This window comes from Scheffersomyces spartinae, assembly GCF_019049425.1.
Source record: "Scheffersomyces spartinae strain ARV_011 chromosome Unknown scaffold_12, whole genome shotgun sequence".
Taxonomy (NCBI): Eukaryota; Fungi; Ascomycota; class Pichiomycetes; order Serinales; family Debaryomycetaceae; genus Lizanozyma; species Lizanozyma spartinae.
The window spans coordinates 389,025-414,652 of NW_025065059.1; the positions used below are offsets into that span (position 1 = coordinate 389,025).

The window sequence follows — 25,628 nt, forward strand, 5'->3', positions numbered from 1 at the left end:
ACCCTAAGACCTGCATATAACCTCCCACATGAGCCCCAAAAACTTTTCAAACCTCATCTCATCGCCACAGATAAAATGAGTGAATAATCTCTTTCATTAGTGGGTTTTCAATTTTAAGAAGTATTACTTATTACTTATCAAAAATTAACAGAATACAATGGCCCCAACTGCTAGACATAGTTCCAGACATAGAAGAAGGTTTAATCCTTACTCCAAGCCACAGGTTTCTCGAGGACATCCAAAGAAATACTATTACAAAAGTCCTAAAGTGTTTGTCGAAGAGCCTGAATCTGAGGGAGATGAATCTGAAATAGTTGAGTCTGAAGAAGACGAAAGCGCTTACTTAGAAGAAGATGATGTTGCCTACGAAGTGGTAAGTGACGATAGTGAATCTAGTGACAGTGATGAAGAAGAATTAGAAGGTGAAGTTTTCGAACACGATGGTGAATTATACTACGAAGACCCAGAAACTGGGAAGATTTACAATGTTGAACCTGACAGCGACACTGACAGTGAAGATGACGATGAAAATATTGAAGTTAGTGATTCCAGTGATGAAGAATTGGAAGGTGAAATCTTTGAAGATGATGGTGAATTATACTACGAAGACCCTGAAACAGGAAAGATTTATAACGTTGAAGCTGACAGTGACAGTGAATCCGACGAAGACGACGAGGACATGTCATCCGACGAAGACGTTGAAAGTGCTGTTGTCGAATTAGTTCCTGAATCCGAAACCGAATCTGAATCTTCAGACTCTTCTGAATCCGAATCTTCTTCTGACTCTTCCTCCGACTCTAATTCTTCTGACTCTTCTGACTCAGACTCAGACTCAGACGACTGTGACAATTGCGAGGATTGCGAATGTGATGACGAATGTGACGACTGTGAATGTGACGATTGCTTTGATTGTGACAACTGTGACGGTTCTGCCTGTGATGAATCTGACGATTCCTCCGATAGCGACATTTCTGACGATCTTTGTGATAATTGCAGAGCTGAAGAATCTTCCTCTGATGAAGAATCTTCCTCTGATGAAGAATCTTCTTCTGAATCTTCTGACTCGGAAGACGAAGAGATTTACATTGTTGACTTAAACGATGAATTAGAAAATAATGCCTTGGATCAATTAGAATATGAAGGTAAAGTCAAAGACTTGAATAACGAAGTGGTTAGATACTACGACGAAGAATCTGAATTTGAAGACGATGAATCTTCTGAAGACGAAAAGGAAAACTACTTTCTTGTGCTTGATAACGAAGGCGACTCAGAAGAAGACAACACTGAGCTTGTAAGAAGAGAGTTTTATGAAGCTTTACACTCTCCTGATGAATACTCCTCTGATGAAGATAGTGAATTAGGTTCTGAACCCGAATACATCGAGCTTTCTGACGACAACTTGTCATCATCTGAATCTAGCTCTGAGGAAGAATTGGATTACGAAACCTCAGATGATGAAGGCATTACTATTTACAGACACAGATTTGAATCTGACTCCGATGAAGAATTGGATTCTGCTTCTTCTGACGAATCTGACTTTGAAATTTACGACGAAGATGGATTATTGGTTGCTGACGATTCTGAAGATGAAGTTGAGGTTGTTGACATGACTGAAGATTTGGAAGACTCTAAAGATTGCGAAGTCACTGATGAAGACGGTCAATACAAGGTTGTGATGCGTTTTCCAAGTGCTATTAAGGACGAATACAGAATCAACTTCAAGAAGAGCGAAAACGCTTTAGTGATCTCTGGTAAGTTCAACTTTGGTGTCTATCAAAACGATGAGGAAGCTGATGTCGAAGTTGCTGCTACCGAAGAAACTGCTAATGCAAATGAAGAAGAAGAAGAAGAAGAAGAAGGAGAAGAAGAAGTAGAAGCTGAAATTGTTGTTGAAGAAGAACAAGAAGAAGATAAGAGTGAACCGGAACAAAAGACACAAGAAGAAGGTACCGATAAAGAAGAAATTGTTACCAAAGAAGCTGAAGAAGATGAAGTTTCTGAGCAATATGGAAATGACGAAGACTCTGAATCTGCTGAATCTTCTCACGAATGGTCTGGTTTCGTAGGAGAAGAAGAAGTTTCTGATGAAGAATCGGATGACTCTGAAGATGAAGAAATCTTGGAAGACTCTCACTTGTTGATTGAAGCATTCAAGAACCAAGAAATACAATTTGAAAAATATATTGAATTCCCAAAGGTCATTAAGTATAACGAAATTACTTCTTTCTTCAATGAAGACGATGAGTTGGTGTTGAATGTTCCATATGAAGACATTGAAGTTGCTGAAGATGATATTGTTTCTGTTCCTGTTGCCGGACTTATACTTCCTTCTGCTGATGCCGATGCCATGGATGTCGAAGAAGATGAGGGAAATGATTCCTCTGAAACCGAAGAAATGAAGGATCAAAATGACGAATTTGCTGATGCATCAATGGAACACTAATCTTGGGAGTTTTTTTACAATATATATATTTATTTGTATAAGCAGTATTATAATAAAGTCTTAAAAACTACGATGGATTGAATGACATAAATTATTATTACAAGGTCCTAATTACTGGGTCCTGAACATCACACTATAAATTTAACAAAGGCTCGCTATGAGGAATCACTTCCATTAAGTAAATTCCATATCTTTTTTGAATTTTCTACTGAAATTCTTGTAATATCTTGAGGTGAATATATAAATTTCAGCTCTTCCTTTCCAGACTCCTTTTTAGCACTACGGGCTTTTTTCCGTTCCTTTCTTCGTTCAGTTTTCAATTTCTTATCTTCTTCATATTGTTTAACTGTTTTACGCTTCAAAAAGCTCTTGAGTTTGGTTCCTATAATAGTGTTCCTTTTATCTGCGCCAGAGGGACTCTTGTCACCAATTTTGACGTTATTTTTGAATTTAGGGATGACGAAATTGCTATCCCTAGTATAAGTTGGGGATAATTGAGATTTGCCCTTTTTCCAGTCCACGTCTATTAAAACAGATTCGCCGTCGTCTTCACTAGGATTGACCATGGTTTCGTTAGTTAAAGTGCGTTGAAGGTAATTGTTCGTAACAACGTCAAAATAAGGCTTCTCATCTTCTTCAGCTTCTGATTCCGTCAAGGTATCTTGTCTTGAAGACGTGAATATAGTAGCTATGGACCCTGATTCTCGCCGGAAAGCAGAGTATTGATTAGCTTCCTGTTTAAACAAGTTTGGCTGATTTTTATTCCTCGTTTTTGTCGCATTAATACTTAATGAATGCAGCACACTAGACCCTTCAGATGAGTCTTCCTCTTCTTTCCTTAAGAGCTCGTCGTTCTTTCTTTTCTCTTTACGCTTGGCTAGTTTCGCAGTGAACACAGCTGCTAATAAAGCTATTATCAATCCTATCATAAGACAAATGCTATAATAAAAATAATATGGAGAGCAAAAGCTCATGATAATTTGAAAGAGAAAAGGAGTAACTAAAATTACATCCACAATTCGGCTCACACTTTCTGCATAACCATTTGACAGGAAACCAAACCTACAGCCAATATAGTTAAACTTGTGCGCTGATTTTGTGTGCCGTATTCCTGAGGAGTACCGTACCGGAGACACTGCCTCTTACGTCACATAAACGGGAGTCGGGGAAGAAAAACAAGAAAAAACAACAAAGGCAAATAAATTGAGTTAACAACTGCTGCTGAGGAGCAAGCGTTGTTAGTCTGATCGACCAACTCCATTGAATCACTTCACGCTGAATTGAATTGTTTCAACTGGGTGTTGGAATTGTAGGAGGTGACAAATGTTCGGTTACTAACATTTATAGTAGTGTGCTGCGACTTTGCCTGCCCGCACGGATATGCAGTTTCTGTCAAAGTCAATATTTTACACCGTTTTACCACATCGACTGGCTTACAATAGAGAATGGACAATGGTTTTTATGTTTCATTGTTGCGTGGTTTCACAAGATGAAGTAGCATTAGCATTACTATTTACATAAAAGTGCATACCGTGCAGTGTTCGGGAGATTATCGGATATAAAATGAGGCACAGTCACAGCACTTTGGAGGTTCATATCAACGCTTAATCAAATGATATCAACTCACTCCCGTTATGTTAATCTATTGACTGTAATGGTAGTCTGGGCGTTTTTCTGAGTATCTACCTTTGAATCGTATCGTATCAAATCGTATCGTGAATGTATTTTCGCACCCATCTTTAGTACTTAGATAATACATGTATATACTCTTTTCCTCTCCCTACCACACAGAATGGAAGATATCTCTATAAGCACACTCTCAAAGGGCTTAGGAAATGGTTTACCAATACAGAATGTAATGTTTCAAAACATCAAGGCAGGGGAGTGGGCTAGAGCTGCTCAGGATCAAAATGGGTTTAGAACTTTACGACTCATCAGATTACATATCCTAAAGTATATACATAACATGTTGATGATGATTATTATGATTCTACAATACGTTTATATATACTTGGAAGATATCTCATTATCCTTATATCAAACTAGTATCTCTTTACATTCCAAAGTTGAAGATTCTCTGCATCCCTTTCTTAGTTATAAATTAGGATATTGGTGGTGGTTCGCATTCACCGCGGCTCATCAAATTATACCTATTATAAAGTATATGTTGTGGAGAACATTTGGTTGTTATGAACTCCCAACACATAAGGATTTTCCAGATGTATTGCAGCTTCTGGCTAAAGTCCCAGAAAGTATAATGTTAATTCTCCAGGTTACTCCTTTTGAAGCCGTAGTCGGTGATGCAAATGGACCACCAGCAATTCCTCAACCGTATTTGGATGCCGATAAAACCATTGTGGTTCCCTCCAATAAAGATGTGCAAGAAGTGTTTGCTTTAAGAAATGAATGGTTAACTCAAGAGAAAACTCATATGGCTGCTGAACGTGTCAGAGTATTAAACCAAATGGCTCTGTTTATTGTATGGTCATGGGCATTGAAATATGTTGGGAGTATAACCATTTATGAAAATGATGGGTTATGTTGGAATAATGGAAACATAGTTCAATGTAAAGAGAGAATTCGTAATTTCCTAAGAAATGAATTCAACTTCTTTTTCTTCTCCAACGTTTCCAAATCCATTCCAAATACATTGCCTAAGGTTACAATAATTGATTGTATTACTGGCGAAACTTACTTGAATTTTGATGACACTGATCTAAATATCCAAGGTCCATCACTGTGTTCTACTGATGAATTGCTACAAGAATATACAATTAACGAGTTGAAGGTATATTTACAAGATGAACGTATCCGTCTAAAGCACATTGGCATTGATGAACAACCCCCACTAAATTGGTATTCATTCTTACCTCCTTTCCCCAAGCTCACTATTGTTCCTACTACAGAGTTCTTAAAAGGTGGACCATTAACCACTTGTGAACCAGGATTGCCAGAAACAAGCGTAGCATACAGAAGAAACGAGCAATTCAACTTCAAAATGTTTTTGAATGTCTTATCTTACTATAATAGGTCTCAAGGAAAAGAATCTTCTATCTCCATAGAAGAGGAAAGTCACCATTACAGCACCTCATATAACTAATTTGATGGTAGCAGGTATCGATTTGAATAATTACGATATACATGGGACTGAAGAAGGTGTAATTGAATCTCAGAGAAACCAGTGCCGTCTACCTAAAGATCTCTCTTTCAAAATGTTGAGCTAGATGGCTATCTAAGACCTAACAACCAGTAAATACAAACACACCTAACTGACTATACCTCGTGCAGTATTGAATTATCCGCAGCTTTAGGTACACAAGAGACCGATTTTCTAGTCAATTGTAAGCATTATACTCGTGTATGCTTATTAACTAAGGTAGATGGTCTAGATAGTGTGATCACGTTGACTTCTGTATAAATTCTCCTAGTCAATCGATCTAAGATTATATTCCCTAAGAAAACAAACTTACATAATCCTATTCCTCTAGTGGTGGTTGACCTAAGGTTAAACTAAGCAATAGCACTAGTCTGGCACTAATAACATAAATCAACGCTCTATATTAAAGTGGACATCAGTGTAATACATCAATTTGATTTATCAGGTGATAACTGTATACAACGTTACATAATCGGTCTGAAATTTAATACCTTCAATCTTTAACTAAGCAATATATATAATCTACAAAGGGACTAAAACCTGCTCCCTACTAATAAACATACGAAACATGATCACCAACGACATGTTTCATATGTGATGGGCTTTCTGGTGCGACATCTTTGGGTACATTAACAGGCTCCAGATAGAAAGCACAACTCATAATGACAGCAATCACCAAGCCACTAGCCGTGTACTACGAAAGACGGAAGGGCCCAGTCATTTATAAAAGCTTTTGTAACCAACAGAATAATAGATATGAAGCAAATTATTACATCTACACGGGAGAAGTTCTCGAAGGTAGAAACGATTGTCGCTAAACCAATGACAGTGCAAGTTACGCGGGCACCAAATGACAAACGCTCAAGTGAAAATGATAACCATGGGTTTTCCTCAATATAGAGGGGCCTTGGGACCTAAATCCTATTCTGGCCAATTCAAAACATATTAAGAAACTAACTGCAATCAGAAACACTTAACCATGTCAACGCCTTTAACGGTCCCAACAACGTTTTAACGCTTAGTCAGAAAAAAAAAATAGAGAGTACAACCCACAGAGATAGCAGAATGAAGCGTCTCATATATGCATGAAAGCGTTGGGCGTACTTCTTGATGATAAAAGTGCTTGGTCTTAAATCCTACTGCAGTCAATTCTAAAACTATAGGTATCCCCCCATTACCAGAGGTATTGCACAGTCCAGCTCATTTCCACTTCCCTGGTTGAAGAGGATATGACAGACATCCCAAACAATACAAACACCAGAAGCCCCAAACATACCAAATAACAAACTCACATGCACATATTTATTCTTTTGGTGTTCTTCATTATGACTACTGTCCGTCATTTTGTAAATTGATAATATTTCCGTGGTTAAGTTTTAAAGTGGATAAAGAAACAATGTACATCGATATTCTTTATATTCTACGGTTTAGTCATTAGCATTGCTAAATATTGAATGGAGTAAGAATTAAAGGTGTGAATGGTTTAAATGTCTAAAGTAGTGTGCATCTCAATAGTTGGAGCAAATGGTCGATGTCAAAACGATTTACCTAATGAAATCCTTATATATCATTATTATAAAATTGCTGATGACGGCCTGGTTTCTCAACACTTTTCAACCAAGACCATCTTGGAAATTTCTACCTCCACGTTCCCGGAGTTCGTAGTTAGGATGGTGGTTTCCAAACCCCAATGATGCACATTATCTGCTAGGTGTTGTGTGAAATTACACTAATGGAAGTTAAAGTTATTCCAACGAGTTACAACTTTTCTGTTCTGCTTGAAAAATAAATGCTCAAAATGACCATATTTTGCAACCTATAGACATTACCTACGTCAACAATGGTATCCTTAAGAGTTACCCGGATCAAGGCTTTGTGTATTTTGGTGGAACAATTAACCGCTTTAGTGGTTGGCAAGGCTCCAGATTAATGCACGTTGGGCACGTTTATCGCATACTTTTTCTAAACTGACGTACTTGATACACTTGAGATGAGGTTTGACAGGAAAGATTAGTGTACGTAATGAATAAGGGCATTTAAATAAATAATCTTTTGTAAAAGGAATCAATTATTCCACTATCTGTTGGCATTTATCATAATTATGACAGTACTAATTCCTACAGAGTGTGACTATTATGATGCTCATGGAAATGGGGAAGAAGTACAAAAGTACATGGACTTCAAACAAAGATCAAGAACAGATCCAAATTTGAAACAGCAGTTTCCATGGTCGTTTGAGGTAGTAGATGGATATTTCAAACAAACAGATCCTGAAGTTGATGATCAACTGTTTGATTATATTGGTGAAGACTTTGGCAGATTGAAACCATGGGCTGAGATCCTTGATGCTCTTGAAGAATTGAACAAAACAGCACCAAGCAATGTCGCTTACAAACTTATTTTCTGTGCCAGGCATGGTCAAGGGTACCATAATGTAGTTTATGAAAAATACGGTCATGTTGAATGGGAAGCTAAATGGGGAGCTCTTACAAGTGATGGTGCCATAGTTTATGGTCCTGATCCCGAGTTGACACCAAAGGGAATTGAACAGGCAAAAATAAATCATCGTGCATGGAAGAAGCAACTCATATTAGGAGCACCTATTCCAGATGTGTTTTATTGTTCACCATTACAGCGTTCGTGTTTAACACTTCACCACACCTGGGACGAACTTCGACCAAGACACAAGAAACCAATAATTAAAGAGATTCTCAGAGAAACCATCGGTATAGATACATGTGACCAACGGTCTTCTAAGCTGGTTATTGAAGAACGATTTGGAGATCTTGGTTATGTGGTTGAAGGTGGGTTCACCGAGATGGATACTTTGTGGTCGGCGCACTCCCGCGAGTCATATAGCGAACAAACGATTCGGATAGACCGTTTCTTTCAAGATTTGTTTGAGCAAGAGTGGGATCATCATAACGATCATAGCAAACGTCACAGTATTGTATCGACCACTTCCCATGCAGGTACTATTAGATGTATGCTATTAACCGTTGGACATCGACCCTTTGCCATTTCAACTGGAGGTATGATACCTTTAATGGTTAAAGCAACCAGAAACTGATCTGAATATAGAAGGTCACTCAGATAATAGTAAATATAATGTGCACACTTTGTTACCCCAGTAGTAAATTCCGTACAGCCCGTCTAGTAAGTAGTGCGTACAGACATAAACACATCCCGGCTGTGTTTTGTACATAACAGGTAGAAGGTTACATTCATTGTGTACAACCCACCAGTCATTATAATTGAAGTCTTGGATTTCATCATGGTGATTTAATTAGACTTAGGCCGAGAAAAGGAAGCAGTTATATATATTCGTAAAATTAAGTCCATAAAGAACAAGGCTCTTGGAATAAGAAAGCTTTTAGAACAAGAAGTCCTTGGAAACATATTCATTCGAATTACCTGAAATAAGCCTGCGTCATGTTATTGAGGTCGATTGCAATAGCAGTAACTGGGTTTACGATTGGTGCAAGAGCATTTGATATAACAGACTTATACTTTTGGCAACCTGATAGTTCAACTGCACTCCCTACTGATTCTGCTTCGCTTTCAGCCTTCCTAGCAACATATTCTGTTACTGCGACTGGGGTTAATTTGTATGCTCCGTATCACACCACATGTCCTGAGAGTGGAGTGCGTGAAGCTGTTGAAATCAATGATGATGAAAAGGAGTACGTTGCCAGCAGACACGAGAAGACCAATGAAAGCTTGAAGTCGTTCTTGGAACGGGCAAACATGTCTAATTTCGACCCCAAATCTTTCATTGACGATAACTCAAAGGACCATAATATCTCCATAGGGATTGCCTTCAGTGGTGGTGGGTACAGAGCCATGTTGAATGGGGCCGGGCAGATGCTTGGTTTGGACGGTCGTTATGAAGAGGCCAACGATAAAGGATTGGGGGGGTTATTACAAAGTTCAACGTACTTGGCAGGTCTTTCTGGTGGGAACTGGCTTGTTGGTTCAGTGGTATTGAATAATTTCATTTCAATTAACGATATTTTAAATGGTACTATTGATATTTGGGACTTGACAGATTCAATCTTCTACCCTACTACAGTCAACTTGTATAAGGCTGTAAAATACTATTATCTGATTACCAGTGCCATTGACGCTAAAAAAGATGCAGGTTTCGATACTTCAATCACAGATATTTGGGGTAGAGCTTTGTCGTATCAATTCTTTGATGATGGCAGTAGTGGACTCAATCTAACTTGGTCAAAAATTACCGGTTTGAGTAGTTTTATGGACTTTGAAATGCCTTTTCCTATTGTGGTTGCTGACGGTAGAACTCCTGGTGAATTTATTATTAATCAAAATTCTACTGTGTTTGAAATCAGCCCTTACGAATTGGGTTCATGGGACCCAAGTTTGAAAGCTTTCACTCCCACAAAGTATTTGGGTTCCTCCTATAATAATGGGTCGCCCAACGGTAGTTGTTATGCTAACTTTGATAATGGTGGGTTTATCATGGGCACATCTTCATCTCTTTTCAATCAAATTATTCTTCAAATTAATGGCTATGATGTTCCTTCAATCATCAAGAGCTTGGTTGAAAAATTGCTTAGTATTGTGAGTACTGCAGAGGATGATATTGCGGCATATGAACCCAATCCATTTCTTCATTCTGAGTTCGGAGCCTCGGAAAGAATCGTTACCAATGATACGCTTTATTTGGTTGATGGTGGTGAAGATGGTCAGAACGTCCCTCTTTATCCATTGATTCAAACATCTAGAAAGCTTGACATTATTTTTGCCTTTGATAACTCGGCTGATACTAGTGAAAACTGGGCTAATGGTACTTCCCTTGTGAAAACTTATCAACGTCAATATTATCCACAGGGTAAGGGTACTCCATTCCCCTATGTTCCAAGTGTGGATGAATTCTGGAATCAAGGCTTGAACGAGAGACCGGTGTTCTTTGGATGTGATGCTAAAAACTTGACTACTTTAGTGGAATATCACAACAGCACTGTCAATGAAACCGATATCCCACTTTTGGTTTGGTTTTCGAATCACAGAATCAGTCAAAACTCCAATACGTCTACTTTCAAGATGTCCTACGAAAACGACGAACGTGACGCATTGATTCAGAACGGGTTTGAGGTTGCATCTCGAGCCAATCTTACCGAAGATTCGGAATGGCTCACTTGTGTTGGTTGTGCGATCATTAGACGTCAACAGGAGAGAACAGGAGAGGCACAAACCGAAGAATGTCAAAAGTGCTTTGCTAAATACTGTTGGCAGGGAGACGCTAAAGATGCCGCAGCCTCGAGTGTTACATTGGCTGCAGTTACTTCTGCTGCAAGCTCATCAGCTCTGCGTCTGGGATCTTCCTCATCTTCATCTTCAAAGAAGAATTCTGCTGATTTTATCTCCTCTAAATCACTGTTATTCTACCTTGTCAATGCAGTACTTTTATTGGTTATTTAAAACAATCTACATTAGCAATCTACATTAACAATTGTATTTACAGTAATAATACAGAATTAACGAACTAGTTACTAAGAGACAGACCCCCAATTGAGTTCTTAGTATATACTTGTCTTCAGCTAGCATCCACTTCAGTGCTTATACACGGAATCGTTAGACATCCCATATAAACATGTACAAAAATTTTCCAAAGAGATAACCCTTGTTATGTAGGATAGAATCCAATATTGAACTTTCATTCACTCCCCAGCAGTAAGTAGAGAGAACCATCCTTTATGAGGTCACTGAGCATGTCACGTGACTCGATGATCTTGTCAATGAAAAAAGTTTGAATGCGATGAGCTCTTAGAGCTACCACAAACACTACTACAAACAAGACCTATCACATTAATACCTGTATCATTTATACTTTTATCATTCCTGTTGTGTTTTAGATCGTTTACATAGACAAGAATGGTTAAGTCGTATGATCGTTACGAGCAAGTCAAAGCATTTGGGGTTATAACTTCGCAGTCCAATGTGATTTGGCTTCAACCCTCATCCACACAATCCACTAAAAGTGCCGGTAGAGCAATTAGTTCTGGGTTAGAAGAAATCTTAGTATGGGACATCAAAACAGGAGAAATCTTACAGAGATTAAGTGAAGGATTGACTCCTGGAGCTTCTAACTCTTCTACCACCTCACCTCCATCACCAGTTAGTTATTTGGCATACCATGAGTTGAATAACTTGGTAGCAGCAGGGTACGCCAATGGGTCTATTAAAGTATGGGATTTGGCTTCGGAATCCGTTTTGGTATCGTTTGAAGGTCACAAATCGGGGATCACCAAACTTGTGTTCGATAAAAGTGGAACCAGATTGTGTTCTGGATCTCAAGATTCCACCATAATCCTCTGGGATTTGGTCGGAGAAGAAGGTTTATTCAAATTAAAGGGACACAAGGGGCCTATCACCGGCATAGAATTTTTGAGTACGGATCCTGAATCGAAGGAATTGGACGATTTGGAAGATTACATTTTGAGTAGTTCTCGTGATGGACTTTTGAAGTTATGGGATTTAAAGACCCGTCAATGTGTTGAGACTCATTTGGCACATTCAAATGAGTGTTGGGGTCTTAGTGTTAACTCGACCAGATCTTTATTGGTCACCAGTGGGAATAAAGATCAAGTCAAATTATGGCATGTTGATTTGAGTCAACCAGATAATAAGAAAGTCAGTGAAAGAGGAAGCTTTGATAAACTGAGTAAGAGCAGATGTCAGGAAATTGCATTTAAGGATCTCCCCAATGGAATCGAATTGTTTTATATTCAAAATGTCGATCGAACTATTGAAATGTTTAGAGTAAGATCAGACGATGAGATGAAGAAGGGCATTGCTAAAAGAATCAAGAGACTCACTGAAAAGGGGTTTGATGAAGACGAAATCATGGACTCTTTAAGGGAATCGGAGATAAGCATGCTCATCAAGCCATTTGCTACCATTAGGACCATAGCCAAAATAAAGTCATGTATAATTGCTGGAGGTTCAAGTAACTCCAAAAAGAGTTTGGACTTTTTAATTGGGTTGGCAAATAACAGCATTGAATATCACACGGTTCCGTTACCGGAAGACGATATCAAAAAGGCTAATGCTTCAGATATTCATTCTATTAAGAAATTTTCTATTGATATCCTTGGGCATAGAAGTGACATTAGAACTATAGATGTTTCCGATGACGATAAATTATTGGCTACTGCTTCTAATGGAGAATTGAAAATATGGAACATTCTGACTTTCAAAGTAATAAGATCATTTGTTCTTGAAGGTGGGTATGCACTTTGTTGTAAATTTTTACCTGGAGGCACTTTGGTGGTTGTAGGTTTCAAGAATGGTGATTTGGAATTATACGACTTGACATCTTCTTCTTTGGTCGACTCAGTACAAAATGCTCATGGAAATAATTTAGAAACAGCTGCTATTTGGTCAATGGATTTGACTCCGGATGGGAAAACTTTGGTTACTGGTGGTAATGATAAATGTGTCAAATTTTGGAACTTCAAGGTAGTCAAAGATCTTATACCTGGTTCCACAAATTCTTATGCTACGTTAATGAAATTTCAACATAAACAAACATTGGATTTGAATGAAGACGTTTTATGTGTTAAGATATCACCAGATGCTAAATATTTGGCAATTTCTTTATTAAACAATAACGTTCAAGTGGTCTTTATGGACTCATTAAAACTATTCTTGACCTTATATGGACACAAATTGCCAGTGTTATCGATCGACATTTCCCATGATTCCAAATTAATCATCACTTCTTCAGCAGATAAGAATATCAAGATTTGGGGTTTGGATTTTGGTGATTGTCATAAATCAATATTTGGTCATCAAGATTCAATTATGAATGTTAAGTTTATTCCGGAAACTCACAACTTCTTTTCCACTGGTAAGGATGGGTTAGTTAAATATTGGGATGGTGATAAGTTTGAATGTGTTCAAAAGCTTCCAGCCCATCAGAGTGAAGTATGGAGTTTATCTGTTGGTTACAGTGGAAGGTATGCCATTACTGCTTCTCATGATAATTCTATTAGGTTGTGGAAGGTTTCCGAAGATCAGGTTTTCCTTGAAGAAGAACGAGAGAAGGAAATGGATGAAATGTATGAAAATACCTTGTTGGATTCTTTAGAAGCAGATGATGTATTACCTTCTAAAGGTGGTGATGAAGGTGATGATGAAGATCAAGATATGGACGATGCCACTAGAGTATCCAAACAAACCATGGAAACGTTGAAAGCAGGTGAAAAGTTAATGGAAGCATTGGATATCGGTATTGAAGATGTCAACAATATTGAAGAATATGCTGCTCAATTAATGGCATACAACAAAAAGAAGAGTGGGACTGTTCCTGTGAAACCAACGCCCAACACTATATTGATGGCATATGGAGTTACTGGACAAGAATACGTATTAAGCGTGTTGCTTAAGATCAAAGCTGCACAATTAGATGATGCCTTATTGGTTCTTCCGTTCTCGTATACCTTAAAGTTATTAAGAATGATTCAGATTTGGACCAATAAGGATAACATTACCAACAATATTGTCAATATGTCATTGATATGCAAGGTATTATTTTTCGTTATTCGATCCAATGCCAAAGAATTGGTTGCACAGAAGGATCCACAAATCATGAACCAATTGCTTCTAGTTAAGGAACAGATCCGGAGTCAATTAGCTGGAGCTAAAACTCAATTAGGTGTTAATACCCAGGGATTACGTTATATTAAACAACAATGGAAACTTACACATGAGACTCAATTTATAGACGAGAACGAACAAAAGGAACACGACGATAAGAAAGCTATCAAGAGAAGCTATGCAACAGTCTAGATTATTTATGTTATATATATATATCGTATAATTGGAATGGATTTTTTTTTTGCACCCATCCTGAGTATGGAGTTTACGAGCCGCATGCCGTAAGTTAGCGTCAAGTTATATGCAGGGTTCATGCTTATACTAATGCGCGCGGACACACTCATTCATTTTTTTTTTTCATAGGGTTCTAAGGTTGAAGCCCTATTACCGGTTTAGGAATGACATAGAAACAAGAGAGGGGATTGATGGCTATACAACTAATTATAATTATAAGAGAATTAGTGTCTGAAACTGATGTTAACCACACGACTTAAAGTGAACTAAACTCATACTACAAATTACTATGTATGTATGGTGTTGGTGCTTTGGTATACGATAAAACATGAAACTGTGAAAATAATCAATTATTACTGTTTTTGATGATAACATTTTTAGATTCAGACAGACAAAATTTTTTTCTGGTCTGTCATGCTTCGTCTAATTTAATGAAACAATAATAGTAATAGTAAAAATATTAAAAATATCTGCTTTCGCCCGACACTTGACAAATTTAATGTCATGACTGTTTAATTAAAGGGTGTAAGTCGTGGACATGGAAGTTATTAAGGCTCAAGGTTACAGATGACTGGAACAAGCTGTATGGTTAGAATATGAATTGTCGCGATAATTTTTTTTGAATGGGAAGACACTTTTTGTGTCAAGAAATGAGGAAGCAAGAACTGGTGCCAGAAAGAAACAAGACAGTCTAGCGTTGAAATGAATCAGACCGAAATAAAGACAGACTTAAGGACTCTAAGACATCTAATATTTTTCTACTGACATAATACATAATAGTGATAAGTTAATAATATAATTGTTGCTGATTTCTGTAAAGTCCCCGACATTTTCCCTAGCATCATAGTTAGCATAACATCAATGCGCAGACTTTCTCGTGTCGCACTATTTTGTCGTCGTCCGACAATAAAAGATGTCTCCGACAAATCTCGATCTGCCAGAAAGAGATAATAATTATCATCCTAAAATCGCCCGCCCACTAGTATTATCCCTTTCTAACTAAGAGTGGTCACGTCGTAGGTGGACCGTAGAGACATATAACAGCCGACAATAAACAACGGTGGTTGAAACAAGGCCGACATTTATTGGTAGCTTTAAGTCAAAGGGACGGTATTGAAAAGAAGGGAGAAGATTTAACAGTGATACCATCACACAACAGTCGCAGCACAACAGTAACAACAGTAATAACAGACAAGGCAATGAATATCCAACAGGGCTGGCAACAGGAGATTCCTCTTCCTGAGAGACAGAGATTGGTGCAAGCATTAGTGCAAACGTTGAAGTTGATTCAAGGAGATGCGTTTAATGCTCAGAAGGGGGGGTCTATAGCTCAGGAGTTTGAGCGGAACGTGTTCCAACGGAGCGGATCTAAGCAAGAATACATCAATTATATCCGAGAGAAGGTACAGCAACTTCGAGCCGGAGCTTTGAGACGAACCCAACAGCAACAGCCTCCTAAGAACAACAGCTTTCCTATGGGCCAACAACAACAGAGTCAGTCTAACTTAGGCGGCATGAATCAGCCTCAACAACAAAGAGGTGGGATGATGTATGGTGGTGGGCAGGAGCAGCAGCAGCAACCCACCAATCAAGTACCTGGAATGCAAAACCAGAGACCAATCCAGCAACAACAGCAGAAAGTTCAGCCAATCCAACAGCCTAACCCTCAAATGGGTGGTTTACAAAGACAGCAACAACAACAAGTTCAGGGATCGAACCAGCCACAGGGAATGGCCCAACAGAACTTCAACAGGTCACCTGCTATTCCCACTAATCAGATGACAGGTAACAATAATCCATCAATGCAATTCAATCTCCGCAATTTCAAGAACCTCCCCATCCCCCAGTCGTTGTTGCAGAAGATCCCCGGACTTCCAGCCAATGTCCGGACGTGGGCAGATATTTCCGAGTGTATGACCAAGAACCAGATTCCGCAGAGCTTATATCCGACCATCAAGGAGATCCATGAGCAGCATGCCGCTTATTTGGCTCGCCAGATGAAGTTGAGCCAATTGAACCAGCAACAGCAGCAGCAAGGTCAGGGTCAAAGTCAGGGTCAACCAGGTGGAGGTGTGTCTGGAGTCAGTAACCAGGGATTGATGAAAGCCGGTAACCCAATGGGAATGATGAACAATAGTAATACTAACAATAATACTAACAATAATACTAATACTAACGGTGGCAATGTTCTGAACGTTAGAACTACGCCAATCATGGGCAACTCCAACTTCAACATGAACAATTTGACTCCACAGCAGAAACAGATGTTACAGAGACAGATGCAGCATCAACAACAAGGGTCCAATAATGATCGTACGAACGCTGTTCCTGTACAGCAACTGCCCATGATGATGAACAAACAACTGAACCCCAACCAAAGAACTAACAATAACAATTTGGGGGGTGCTGGTGTTAACTCCGGGAATTTAGCGTCTAATCTGCAAATGAATGGTATTCAACAACAGAAAACTGGTAATATGGGAGGTGGCCAACAACAGCAACAGCAACAGCAACAACAGCCACAACAGCCACAGATCAAGGTACCGGAGTTCCCTATCACCGACGAAGATGTGGCTAGGTATACTCCTGAGGCCATGGCGTATTTTGTTAAATACAAAGGAGGATTACCTCCTGTGCTTGCTAAGGAAAAGTTTATCCGGAAGTATATTCAGTTTCAGAAGACTCAACTTTGGAAGCAGAAGAATGGGTTATTGCCCAACCAACAGAACCGGGGTGGAGTTCTTCCTCAACAGCAGCAGCAGCAGCAGCAGCAGCAGCAGCAGACACAGAAGCAACCCCGTAGGCCTACTGTTATTGGAAATGGTGGTCCAGTAGGGGGTGGGCCCATCGTAGGAGGGAATCAGATGAATGGACCAGCTTCAAATAATCAGATCTTGCCTAATACTGCCATTACAAATACTCCACAAGTTCAGCAACAGCAGCCGATCGTCCGTCCTAATAATCAACAGATGAATCCACAGTCGTCACCAATGATGGGGAATCTTCAATCTCCATTAATGACCAACACTCAGCTACCAGTTAACAGTATGCAATCCCCGTTAATCGGACAAAAGTCCATGCCAATGAATCAAAGTTTGTTACAACAATCTCAACTGCAGCAAAGACAACAGGGCATGCAACCCGGAAGACAACAGATTTTACCACAACAACAGCAACAGCAGCAACAGGGTCAACGTCTTCCTCAAGGTCAACAACCTCAGTATTCAATGCCTCAAAACAAGCAGCAGTTCAACCAACAACAACAACCATCACAAATGAGACAACAGCAAGCTCAAGTAGGAAAGCCTGTGATGCAGCTGCAACAACTGAATCAGCAACAGAGTCAGCTTCCACAAGGACAGCAACAACAACGTCCAAGTATGGGAATGCCTAATATGATCACTGATACTCAGGAGTTCAATCAGAAATTGAAGCAAATTGTTGAAGACGTTTCCAGGAACGCTATTAGGTTGCAAGACGTTAGCCAAAAGCTTAATGATCAAGACAAGAATGCTGTTCGAGAAGCATCTCAAAAGATCTCTCAACAATTTGCCAATATTGATAATGTTATCAAGTGCTTTTTCATGCTTACTGGTGATGTTGAAGGAACCAGAAGAATCTTCCATGCTAAGCACATGGTGAAAAACATTTCTGAAGGGTTAAATCGTGGGATCTACTTGGCTATTCCAGAGATGATGGAAAAGCTTGCACAACAGCTACAAAAGTATTTTGACTTTGTCAAACTCCGGATGCCCAATTTACGGGCTAGCATGACTGGCCAACTTCAACAGCAACAGCAGCAACAGCAGCAACAAGGGCAACAACCTAATATGCAGCAGCAGTCACAGCAGCAGCAGCAGCAGCCCCCAATTACTCAACAGCAAAGGTTGGTGCAACAGAAAGGTGGTCAACCCAACGTTAATGGGACGATTGTACCCAATAACCTGTTTATGAATGATGCTAGAAGCGAGTCTGAAAAGTTGGCTCAGCAAGAGAGAATTCATCAACAGCAATTAATCCAACAGCAGTTACAGGGTCTGAATAAATCTGCTAATCCAACCTTACAACCCCAACAGATTCCTCAAGGAATGCAGAACAGGGCACAGTACCTGCAACAACAACAGCAACAACCATTGGCAGCTCCTTTGCCCCAGAGTGCTCCACCTCTTATAAAGAATACACCACCAATTCAACCAGCAGCTCAGCCGTCTAATGTTGATTTGACGAAAGCTAAGAAGCCTTCTATAAGTGCTGCTTCGTCCCAAAGCAGACGTAGAGCTTCATCTGTTAAAAATGCCCCCACACCTGGAGGCTCGGGCCCTGTCAATGCCACAACTCCTGCGACACTTGCCAGTGCTATCAAAACACCCAATAGTTTACCTACGCCACAAGTTCCGCAATCTTATAGCAACAAGAACACTCCCATGGATAACTCTCCAAGTTACATTGCTAAAACACAGTCTACAACCAATGGGTCTCAAGCAGATATTACGGAGATCTTTAGAACCACAGGTGTTGATGCCAAATCAGCTAGAAGAAGAGAGTTGTCTAATTCTGATCCTGAAAAGTTCTTTTTGGCAGCCATGGCTAATTTATTGGAGCTTGATTCTTCAGTTGTTGATGGTCCCTCCTCTTCAACTTCACTTGATGGAACTGGAACTACAAAGAGAACAATCTCATCTTCTATTAAGAATGGTAATGAAGATTCTAAGACTGGTCTTAATTCTCCACTTTCACCAATGATGAATGCTTTGAGTTATAATAATGGTGTTGGTTCCATAAACAGAAATAGTGACGCGGCTAATGAAGGATGGACTTGTGAAATAAGACCAGTAGCCATAACGTCTGCCTTTAAACAAGTTGAACTCATTCGAGATTTGGTATCGACCGACGTCATTGCTACGTGCTCCGAAATGGCTCAAGTGGAATCCCCGAACGGCATTGAAGTAGACGTTTCAAAGAAAAGAACTTATGAAATGATGGAGGACGATGAAGACATTGATATGCTTTTTGGAGAGCCAATAAATGGTGGAGGCAGTAGTCAATCGTTGTATGAGCCAATGGACTTGGAATCATGGAAAAGCTTTGTTACCGCTAATTCCCAATGACTTTTGTGTCCACTGAATTTAAAACGCATTTATTAAGTTTATTGAATATTCATAAGAATTTGTGTATCTTTAATGTATACCCTTGTAAGTTTAGGTCGACTTTCATCTTTTAGGTTGTTATAGGTCGTTAGGTCGACTTTTTCGGCGACAAGTTCATGCGAAAAACTAAGTCAAACAAATACTTCGCTTCGTAATCCTAAGCGAACGATTCACACGTATCATATAAAAATGGGTTCAGATAATACCATCTCAGTTGCCTTCGTCTGTTTGGGTAACATGTATGTAATTGTTTCCATCTAATCATTATCCTTACTTCCTACTAACTTGTTGCATGAAGTTGTCGTTCGCCAATGGCTGAGGCAGTATTTGCCCACACTGTTAAGGTAAAGGGCTATTCTGATCGCTTTGACGTTATAGATTCCTTTGGAACCTCGGGCTGGCACATTGGGGAGCTGCCTGATAGTCGTTCGGCTAAGACATGTCGGAAACATGGCATTCCTGTCAACCATTCAGCACAACAGATTCTGAGAGACCATTTCCATCAGTTTGATTACGTTTTGTGTATGGATTCCAGCAATAAGAACGATTTGGAGTTCATGAAGCCCAAGGGATGTAAAGCCGTAGTCAAATTGTTTGGAGATTATGGTACTGATACTCAGTTTGACAAGATTGTTATGGATCCATATTATGGAGGGATCGATGGTTTTGAGGTTAATTTACGTCAATTGACTCACTTTCTGGAGGAATTTTTGAATCAAGTAGTTGAAAAATGATTTATAGTGATAAGTAGATATGGAGTTATCCCAGTTAATGGTAGATCGAATTTACATTTTTTATGGGTGTAATTCTGAGAACGTGTCGACGTACATTTCAAAACGGTTCTTCAACGAATTAGTGCACTAAAAATTTAAAGGTTCTCGCATAGAAATAAAATGTATTATTAAAGTTCTACAAATTTTAAGTTCAGCAGATTCTATACTATTACTACAACAACTCCCACTACCACTATGAGTGCTAGGAAGTTGCAGCAGGAGTTTGATAAAACGAACAAGAAGATAAGTGAAGGGTTGCAGTCGTTTGAAGACATCTACGACAAGCTTATAAGTACTGAAGGGTCTCAACGAGAAAAACTAGAAAATGACTTGAAAAAAGAGATTAAGAAGCTACAGCGGCTGAGAGAACAATTGAAAGTATGGCTTGCAGATTCCAGTATAAAGTTAGACAAGGATATGTTACAGGATAATCGGACTAAGATTGAGCATGCCATGGATTTGTTCAAAGATCAAGAGAAACTGTCAAAGATCAAGCAATTTTCCAATGAAGGTTTGGAGCTTCAGGCACAAAGAAAACATGGTGGGAAATTTGGTGGTGTAGTTGATTCTGATGATGCGAAGAAATATGAAGCGTGTGAATACATTAGCGATGTTATAGAAAAGATCAACCAACAAAACGAAGCTTTGGAGGGTGAAGTACATCAATTAACACTGCAATTGAAGAAGATAAAGGCCACCAATGCTAGTTCTCTTCAAAGCTCATTGGACGATGTGAAATACAAGATTGAGCGGAACGCTACTCACTTAACACATTTGGAAACCATTTTAAGAGCATTGGAGAATGAGAAATTGGACCCAGATGATATTGAAAAGATCAAGGAAGATTTGGAGTATTATGTTGAAAACAACCAAGAAGAAGATTATGTTGAATATGATGATTTCTATGATTTATTGGAGATTGACGATGGTGTTATTGAAGTTCAAGGCTCTTTAAGTGCTTTGGCAGTGGGAGAAAAGGATGACACTGCCCCAGCAACGTCGACTACGGCAGCTACTGCTGCTTCAGGTGCTCCAGTGGGAACTGGAACTTCGTCGTCTGTATCAGTGGCCACAGCAGCAGCGGATACATCGATTAAAACAGAAAAGCCATCCACTATTCCACCACCAATAAATTCATATTCAAGCGTCATAGGAGCAGCTGCTAGTAAAGGCCTGGGCCAGAGCCAGGGCCAAGCTACCGTTTCGCTCATGGGGGGTATTGTAGGAGGAGCTCCTCCAGGGTTAGCTAAAACGTCTGGTAGATCCATTGGAGCAGCATTAACTCCATCCACAAGCAAGGAAGACACGGGTGTGGTCAGAAGTACGTTTGGTGTAGGTAGTGTTTCACCAACTAGAGGTGGAGCTGGTGGAGCTGGGGCTGGAGGTGAAGAAGGTGGCGTTGGTGGTGCCCTTGAAACTGGCAACCTGTTTGTTGATACTATACCCAATTTGTCGGCTATGGCACAGAACAGACTTCTTAATCCCCTCCCATTGCTGAGTATTGGCAGCCTACTTGAAACATCACTTTTGAATTGTCCTGATTCATTTGACGCAGAGAAACCTCGTCATTATCAGCCAGTTAATATGCACCCATCATCTGTTGATTATCCTCAGGAACCAATGTACGAATTGAATTCTGCATCTATGATACACAAGTTTGATACTGATACATTATTCTTTTGTTTCTACTATGGTGAAGGAGTTGATAACTTGGCTAAATGGAATGCCAGTCGCGAATTGGCTCGTAGAGGTTGGCTTTTCAATCGGGAAACTAAGCAATGGTTTTTGAGAGATCAGGGCAATGGGAAGAAGCGCACAATGTCTGTTATCCAACGAGAAGGATCTCAACCACCTGAAGACAGTGGAGTTGAAGTAACCACAGTTGAAGATAAAGACGTTGATTTGGATAAAGAACATAATTTCAAGTATTTTGATTACGAGAAAACATGGCTAACTCGTCGCAAGGAGAACTATAAGTTTCCTAAAGAATACCGAGAAGTATTTTGATATAGAGTATTAGACAATATTAAAGGAATTGTCAACATATAGGCTAACAATAGTGTAGATCTAGCGATCAATGGATGAATGAATATATGAACAAATTCGCTTATGTAATATATTACATATGCTGTATACATCTATGTTTCAGTTTTATACAGGTATGAAACAACTAGATCTCAAGATTAATGTACCCTAGATGGAGTATGGGAATGTCCAAACCAATGCATCTTCCCCTTCCTTTCTTATTTAAGTAATCACCGTTTCATATGATTGTGAGGAAGTGTACAAGAGTCGGAAGTGATACTGGTATTACACTGTCACATGTTGAATGAATATATCATGGCTCAAAAAAATTATCACAAGTTATTTTTAGCGCAAGTTTATTACTTGAATCCGTACCATTATGAGACGGTAAGCCTACCTCCTTAAATTTTCCAGGCTATTCTTGTTAGTGATTCCTCACAATAGCACTGCACCATAATTAGGATGGGAGTGCGCTACATCCAAAAAGAGCTTCATAACCGCACACTCACATGTACACATAGTTTGGGCTTACTGGCAGTATAATCATTGAATACGCTTTACTGTTCAGAAACTTTCACAATTACGAATCTAAAAATAACCTTTAGTATCTTAAACTTTCAACGTAGCTGATGGCTACGACTCCATGTAATGATTGTAATAATATAGTGATAATGATAGTAATAATATGGTGATAATGATTTTGTTATCCGCTTACAGTCCCTCTTATTGTCAATCTGAAACAACGTTATATTGTCATGTTTGATCGATCCAATTTTTTGCCTACCCGGTTCTCATACAGATCAGGTTTTGTACCGTTACCACCAATCGGGAATGGGGTACATTCCTTCCTTGGTGTACCGTACCTGCAAACGCCTCGCCGTGAACATCGTCAACTTTTTGTACAGAACACTAAGACTTTTCTTTTCACTCTTCTTGGTGGCCTAATAATTTTATCTATACTATACAATTTCTGCTACATACAAAACACATAGCGTGATACGGTGGTGTAGTAGCACACTGCTATTAATTCAGATCGCTATATTATTGTTACTGTTGGTATTATTTTAAGGCTTCCTATCATAATTTGTATTCCACTGAGTTGTCACACTACAGTCATCTGAACTAGTCAGTTGGTTGACCATTAACTCCAATCTTTTTGGTGATACATAAGTGAAAAATTCTTGAACGCTTTACATCGGGACCAAGTCAGGCTGATCGTCGATGCACGCGTTCACAACAACACCAACAAAGCTGCTATCAGCTTCAACTAAGTCCATACTATTCTCGTACGACCACAACTACGTGGTATACAAGAGAGCAGAGTCGTCACTGCCAACAGTAGAAGGCTCTACTTCTTCTACTACAAAGGCAGATGGATGTCTTGTGTGTGCAACTACAGAGCCACTGTGTCCAAGTTGTCCCAATGGTCAAGAATGTCGACTTAGAGCTCCTTCTTGTAACCAATGTGTGGAAGCTTATTGTGCTCCGTTGAGATCTGATAATTCCGGTTCCACTCCAGTAGGTGCTATTGTTGGAGGTGTGGTTGGTGGTGTGGCGTTCTTAGTGTTTTTAGCTGGTTTATGGTACTTTTTTGTGTTTCGAAAACGAAATGACTACTACGATGAAAAAGAAGGCATATATATGGGTGGATCGGATTCCGTACGAGCAAGTGGTATAGAACTTGGAGGGATGGCTAATGATGGTACCGGATCACTACATGAAAATTCTTATGAAGCAGGGCTTAATGACCCCAACGGTGGTGGTGGTGGAGGCCATAACACCGATCAAGGTATGAATAATCTCAACAATACAGCCAATGCGACTCTTACTAGTCAAGGTGCAGCCCAATTAGCCGGTCTCATGGCTGCATCTGGTATTTCAGGAAGTGGTGGGGGTGTCGGAGGTACTTTGAATAGTATGAGACCTCCGTCTGCTCCAGTTCAGCGAAATAAAAGACTTTCATCTTATGAATCTTTTACCAAACCGACAATTCGAGCAGCACTTTTAACAAAGAAGAAGGCCGCCGCTGGCGGTGGTAATAATGTGACCGGAGCCGGAGGAGGAATTTCGAATAGTAATAGTATGAATTCAAGATTTAATGATTCTGGATCGGGACTCATATATGGTCTTGCCCAACAAAACTATTTGGAATCATCCAATCGAAATTCAGTTGCGACATCGATTTCAACTACCAATGCTTCGAATATCCTACCTATCGCATATATTCCAGGTGTTACAGTTCGGCCTACAAAGAATAATACTCGATCAATTCATATTGATCTGGAGTCATTGTTTTCAGATTTAGTTACCATTGAAAATGCTTCTATCATTGGTGCTGAATCCACAAACAGTAAGAATAATTCACAAAGTAATGCTACTATGACTGCCATCAAAGCTCAACCACGGTTAGTTAATGTTGAAAAGATTGACGAAGAAGATGAGAGTAGTGAGGAGGATGGAGGGATACAACAATTGGATGATGTTGATAGTGCATTAGTAGGATCAAGTATTGATCAAGGCAGCAGTCGTAACCCTGGACTGATTCATATTGCTACCAAGACTCAGGTTACTCAAGTTACGCGTGCGCGTGAATTGGGCCACTCACACGAATTTGGCAGTGATGACGAAGATGGCGACGATGAACTGTCAGATGAAGATTCGGACATAGGGGAAATCACCAGAGCTACCAGTTTGCGTCGACCTCGAGTCCAAGGTATACCAATTGGAGTTGGAGTTGGATTTGACAAGCCGCCTATTCGGCCAGTTGATAGAGCTAGTATGAGAAGCGATGATGGTTCATTTGTACTTGATGTGGAGATAGACAATGATGATCGGAGCCCAGGAACAGGAACAATAGGGGTTTCCAGGTCCACAAGAACAACCACGGGAGCCGAAGGATCCAGTGTTCACAGTGGAGAACGTTCGCCATTTGATGATCCTTAGTCACACTTATCAATTAAGGCAATTCTTATTATCAATTCATTACACATAGACATACGGCTTGAGGTTCATTAACCGTATTTGGTTGCATACAAGCGCATGGACTAACACGGTCTAGATAGATAGTATATACAGTCTAATATATATGGTCACATATATGTCTGTATACGTCTAGGTCTAGCTGTGTAAACTGTACAACTGTAGGTAGTTTTGTCTTATCATTATCGCGACATTATCGCCCTGCACGAGTGTCTTAGTAATTATTTGGGGTGCTTTTGTCGGAG

The 25,628-nt window shown here is 39.5% G+C and overlaps 9 protein-coding genes across 9 annotated transcripts; 8 read left to right on the forward strand and 1 right to left on the reverse strand.

Moving 5' to 3' along the window:
- Positions 1-157: 157 nt before the first annotated feature.
- Positions 158-2,443, forward strand: KQ657_000871 (uncharacterized protein; the record flags this gene model as incomplete). Its single annotated transcript, XM_043191693.1, has 1 exon — positions 158-2,443. The coding sequence occupies one exon, from the start codon at positions 158-160 to the stop codon at positions 2,441-2,443; it is 2,286 nt and encodes a 761-aa protein (XP_043049000.1).
- A 155-nt stretch (positions 2,444-2,598) lies between these two features.
- On the reverse strand, positions 2,599-3,372 carry KQ657_000872 (uncharacterized protein; the record flags this gene model as incomplete). The annotated part of the gene is made up of 1 exon (XM_043191694.1): positions 2,599-3,372. The coding sequence occupies one exon, from the start codon at positions 3,370-3,372 to the stop codon at positions 2,599-2,601; it is 774 nt and encodes a 257-aa protein (XP_043049001.1).
- Positions 3,373-4,700: 1,328 nt separating this feature from the next.
- KQ657_000873 (uncharacterized protein) lies at positions 4,701-5,543 on the forward strand (the record flags this gene model as incomplete). The annotated part of the gene is made up of 1 exon (XM_043191695.1): positions 4,701-5,543. One exon carries the CDS (start codon positions 4,701-4,703, stop codon positions 5,541-5,543), a length of 843 nt encoding a protein of 280 aa, XP_043049002.1.
- Positions 5,544-7,701: 2,158 nt separating this feature from the next.
- On the forward strand, positions 7,702-8,670 carry KQ657_000874 (uncharacterized protein; the record flags this gene model as incomplete). Its single annotated transcript, XM_043191696.1, has 1 exon — positions 7,702-8,670. The coding sequence occupies one exon, from the start codon at positions 7,702-7,704 to the stop codon at positions 8,668-8,670; it is 969 nt and encodes a 322-aa protein (XP_043049003.1).
- Positions 8,671-9,032: 362 nt separating this feature from the next.
- Positions 9,033-11,045, forward strand: PLB5 (Plb5p; the record flags this gene model as incomplete). The annotated part of the gene is made up of 1 exon (XM_043191697.1): positions 9,033-11,045. The coding sequence occupies one exon, from the start codon at positions 9,033-9,035 to the stop codon at positions 11,043-11,045; it is 2,013 nt and encodes a 670-aa protein (XP_043049004.1).
- Positions 11,046-11,498: 453 nt separating this feature from the next.
- Positions 11,499-14,417, forward strand: DIP2 (snoRNA-binding rRNA-processing protein; the record flags this gene model as incomplete). The annotated part of the gene is made up of 1 exon (XM_043191698.1): positions 11,499-14,417. The coding sequence occupies one exon, from the start codon at positions 11,499-11,501 to the stop codon at positions 14,415-14,417; it is 2,919 nt and encodes a 972-aa protein (XP_043049005.1).
- A 1,241-nt stretch (positions 14,418-15,658) lies between these two features.
- Positions 15,659-20,340, forward strand: MED15 (Med15p; the record flags this gene model as incomplete). The annotated part of the gene is made up of 2 exons (XM_043191699.1): positions 15,659-19,509; positions 19,905-20,340. The coding sequence occupies 2 exons, from the start codon at positions 15,659-15,661 to the stop codon at positions 20,338-20,340; spliced, it is 4,287 nt and encodes a 1,428-aa protein (XP_043049006.1).
- A 234-nt stretch (positions 20,341-20,574) lies between these two features.
- Positions 20,575-22,386, forward strand: NOT5 (CCR4-NOT core subunit; the record flags this gene model as incomplete). The annotated part of the gene is made up of 1 exon (XM_043191700.1): positions 20,575-22,386. One exon carries the CDS (start codon positions 20,575-20,577, stop codon positions 22,384-22,386), a length of 1,812 nt encoding a protein of 603 aa, XP_043049007.1.
- A 1,239-nt stretch (positions 22,387-23,625) lies between these two features.
- Positions 23,626-25,347, forward strand: OPY2 (Opy2p; the record flags this gene model as incomplete). The annotated part of the gene is made up of 1 exon (XM_043191701.1): positions 23,626-25,347. The coding sequence occupies one exon, from the start codon at positions 23,626-23,628 to the stop codon at positions 25,345-25,347; it is 1,722 nt and encodes a 573-aa protein (XP_043049008.1).
- Between the last annotated feature and the right edge of the window lie 281 nt (positions 25,348-25,628).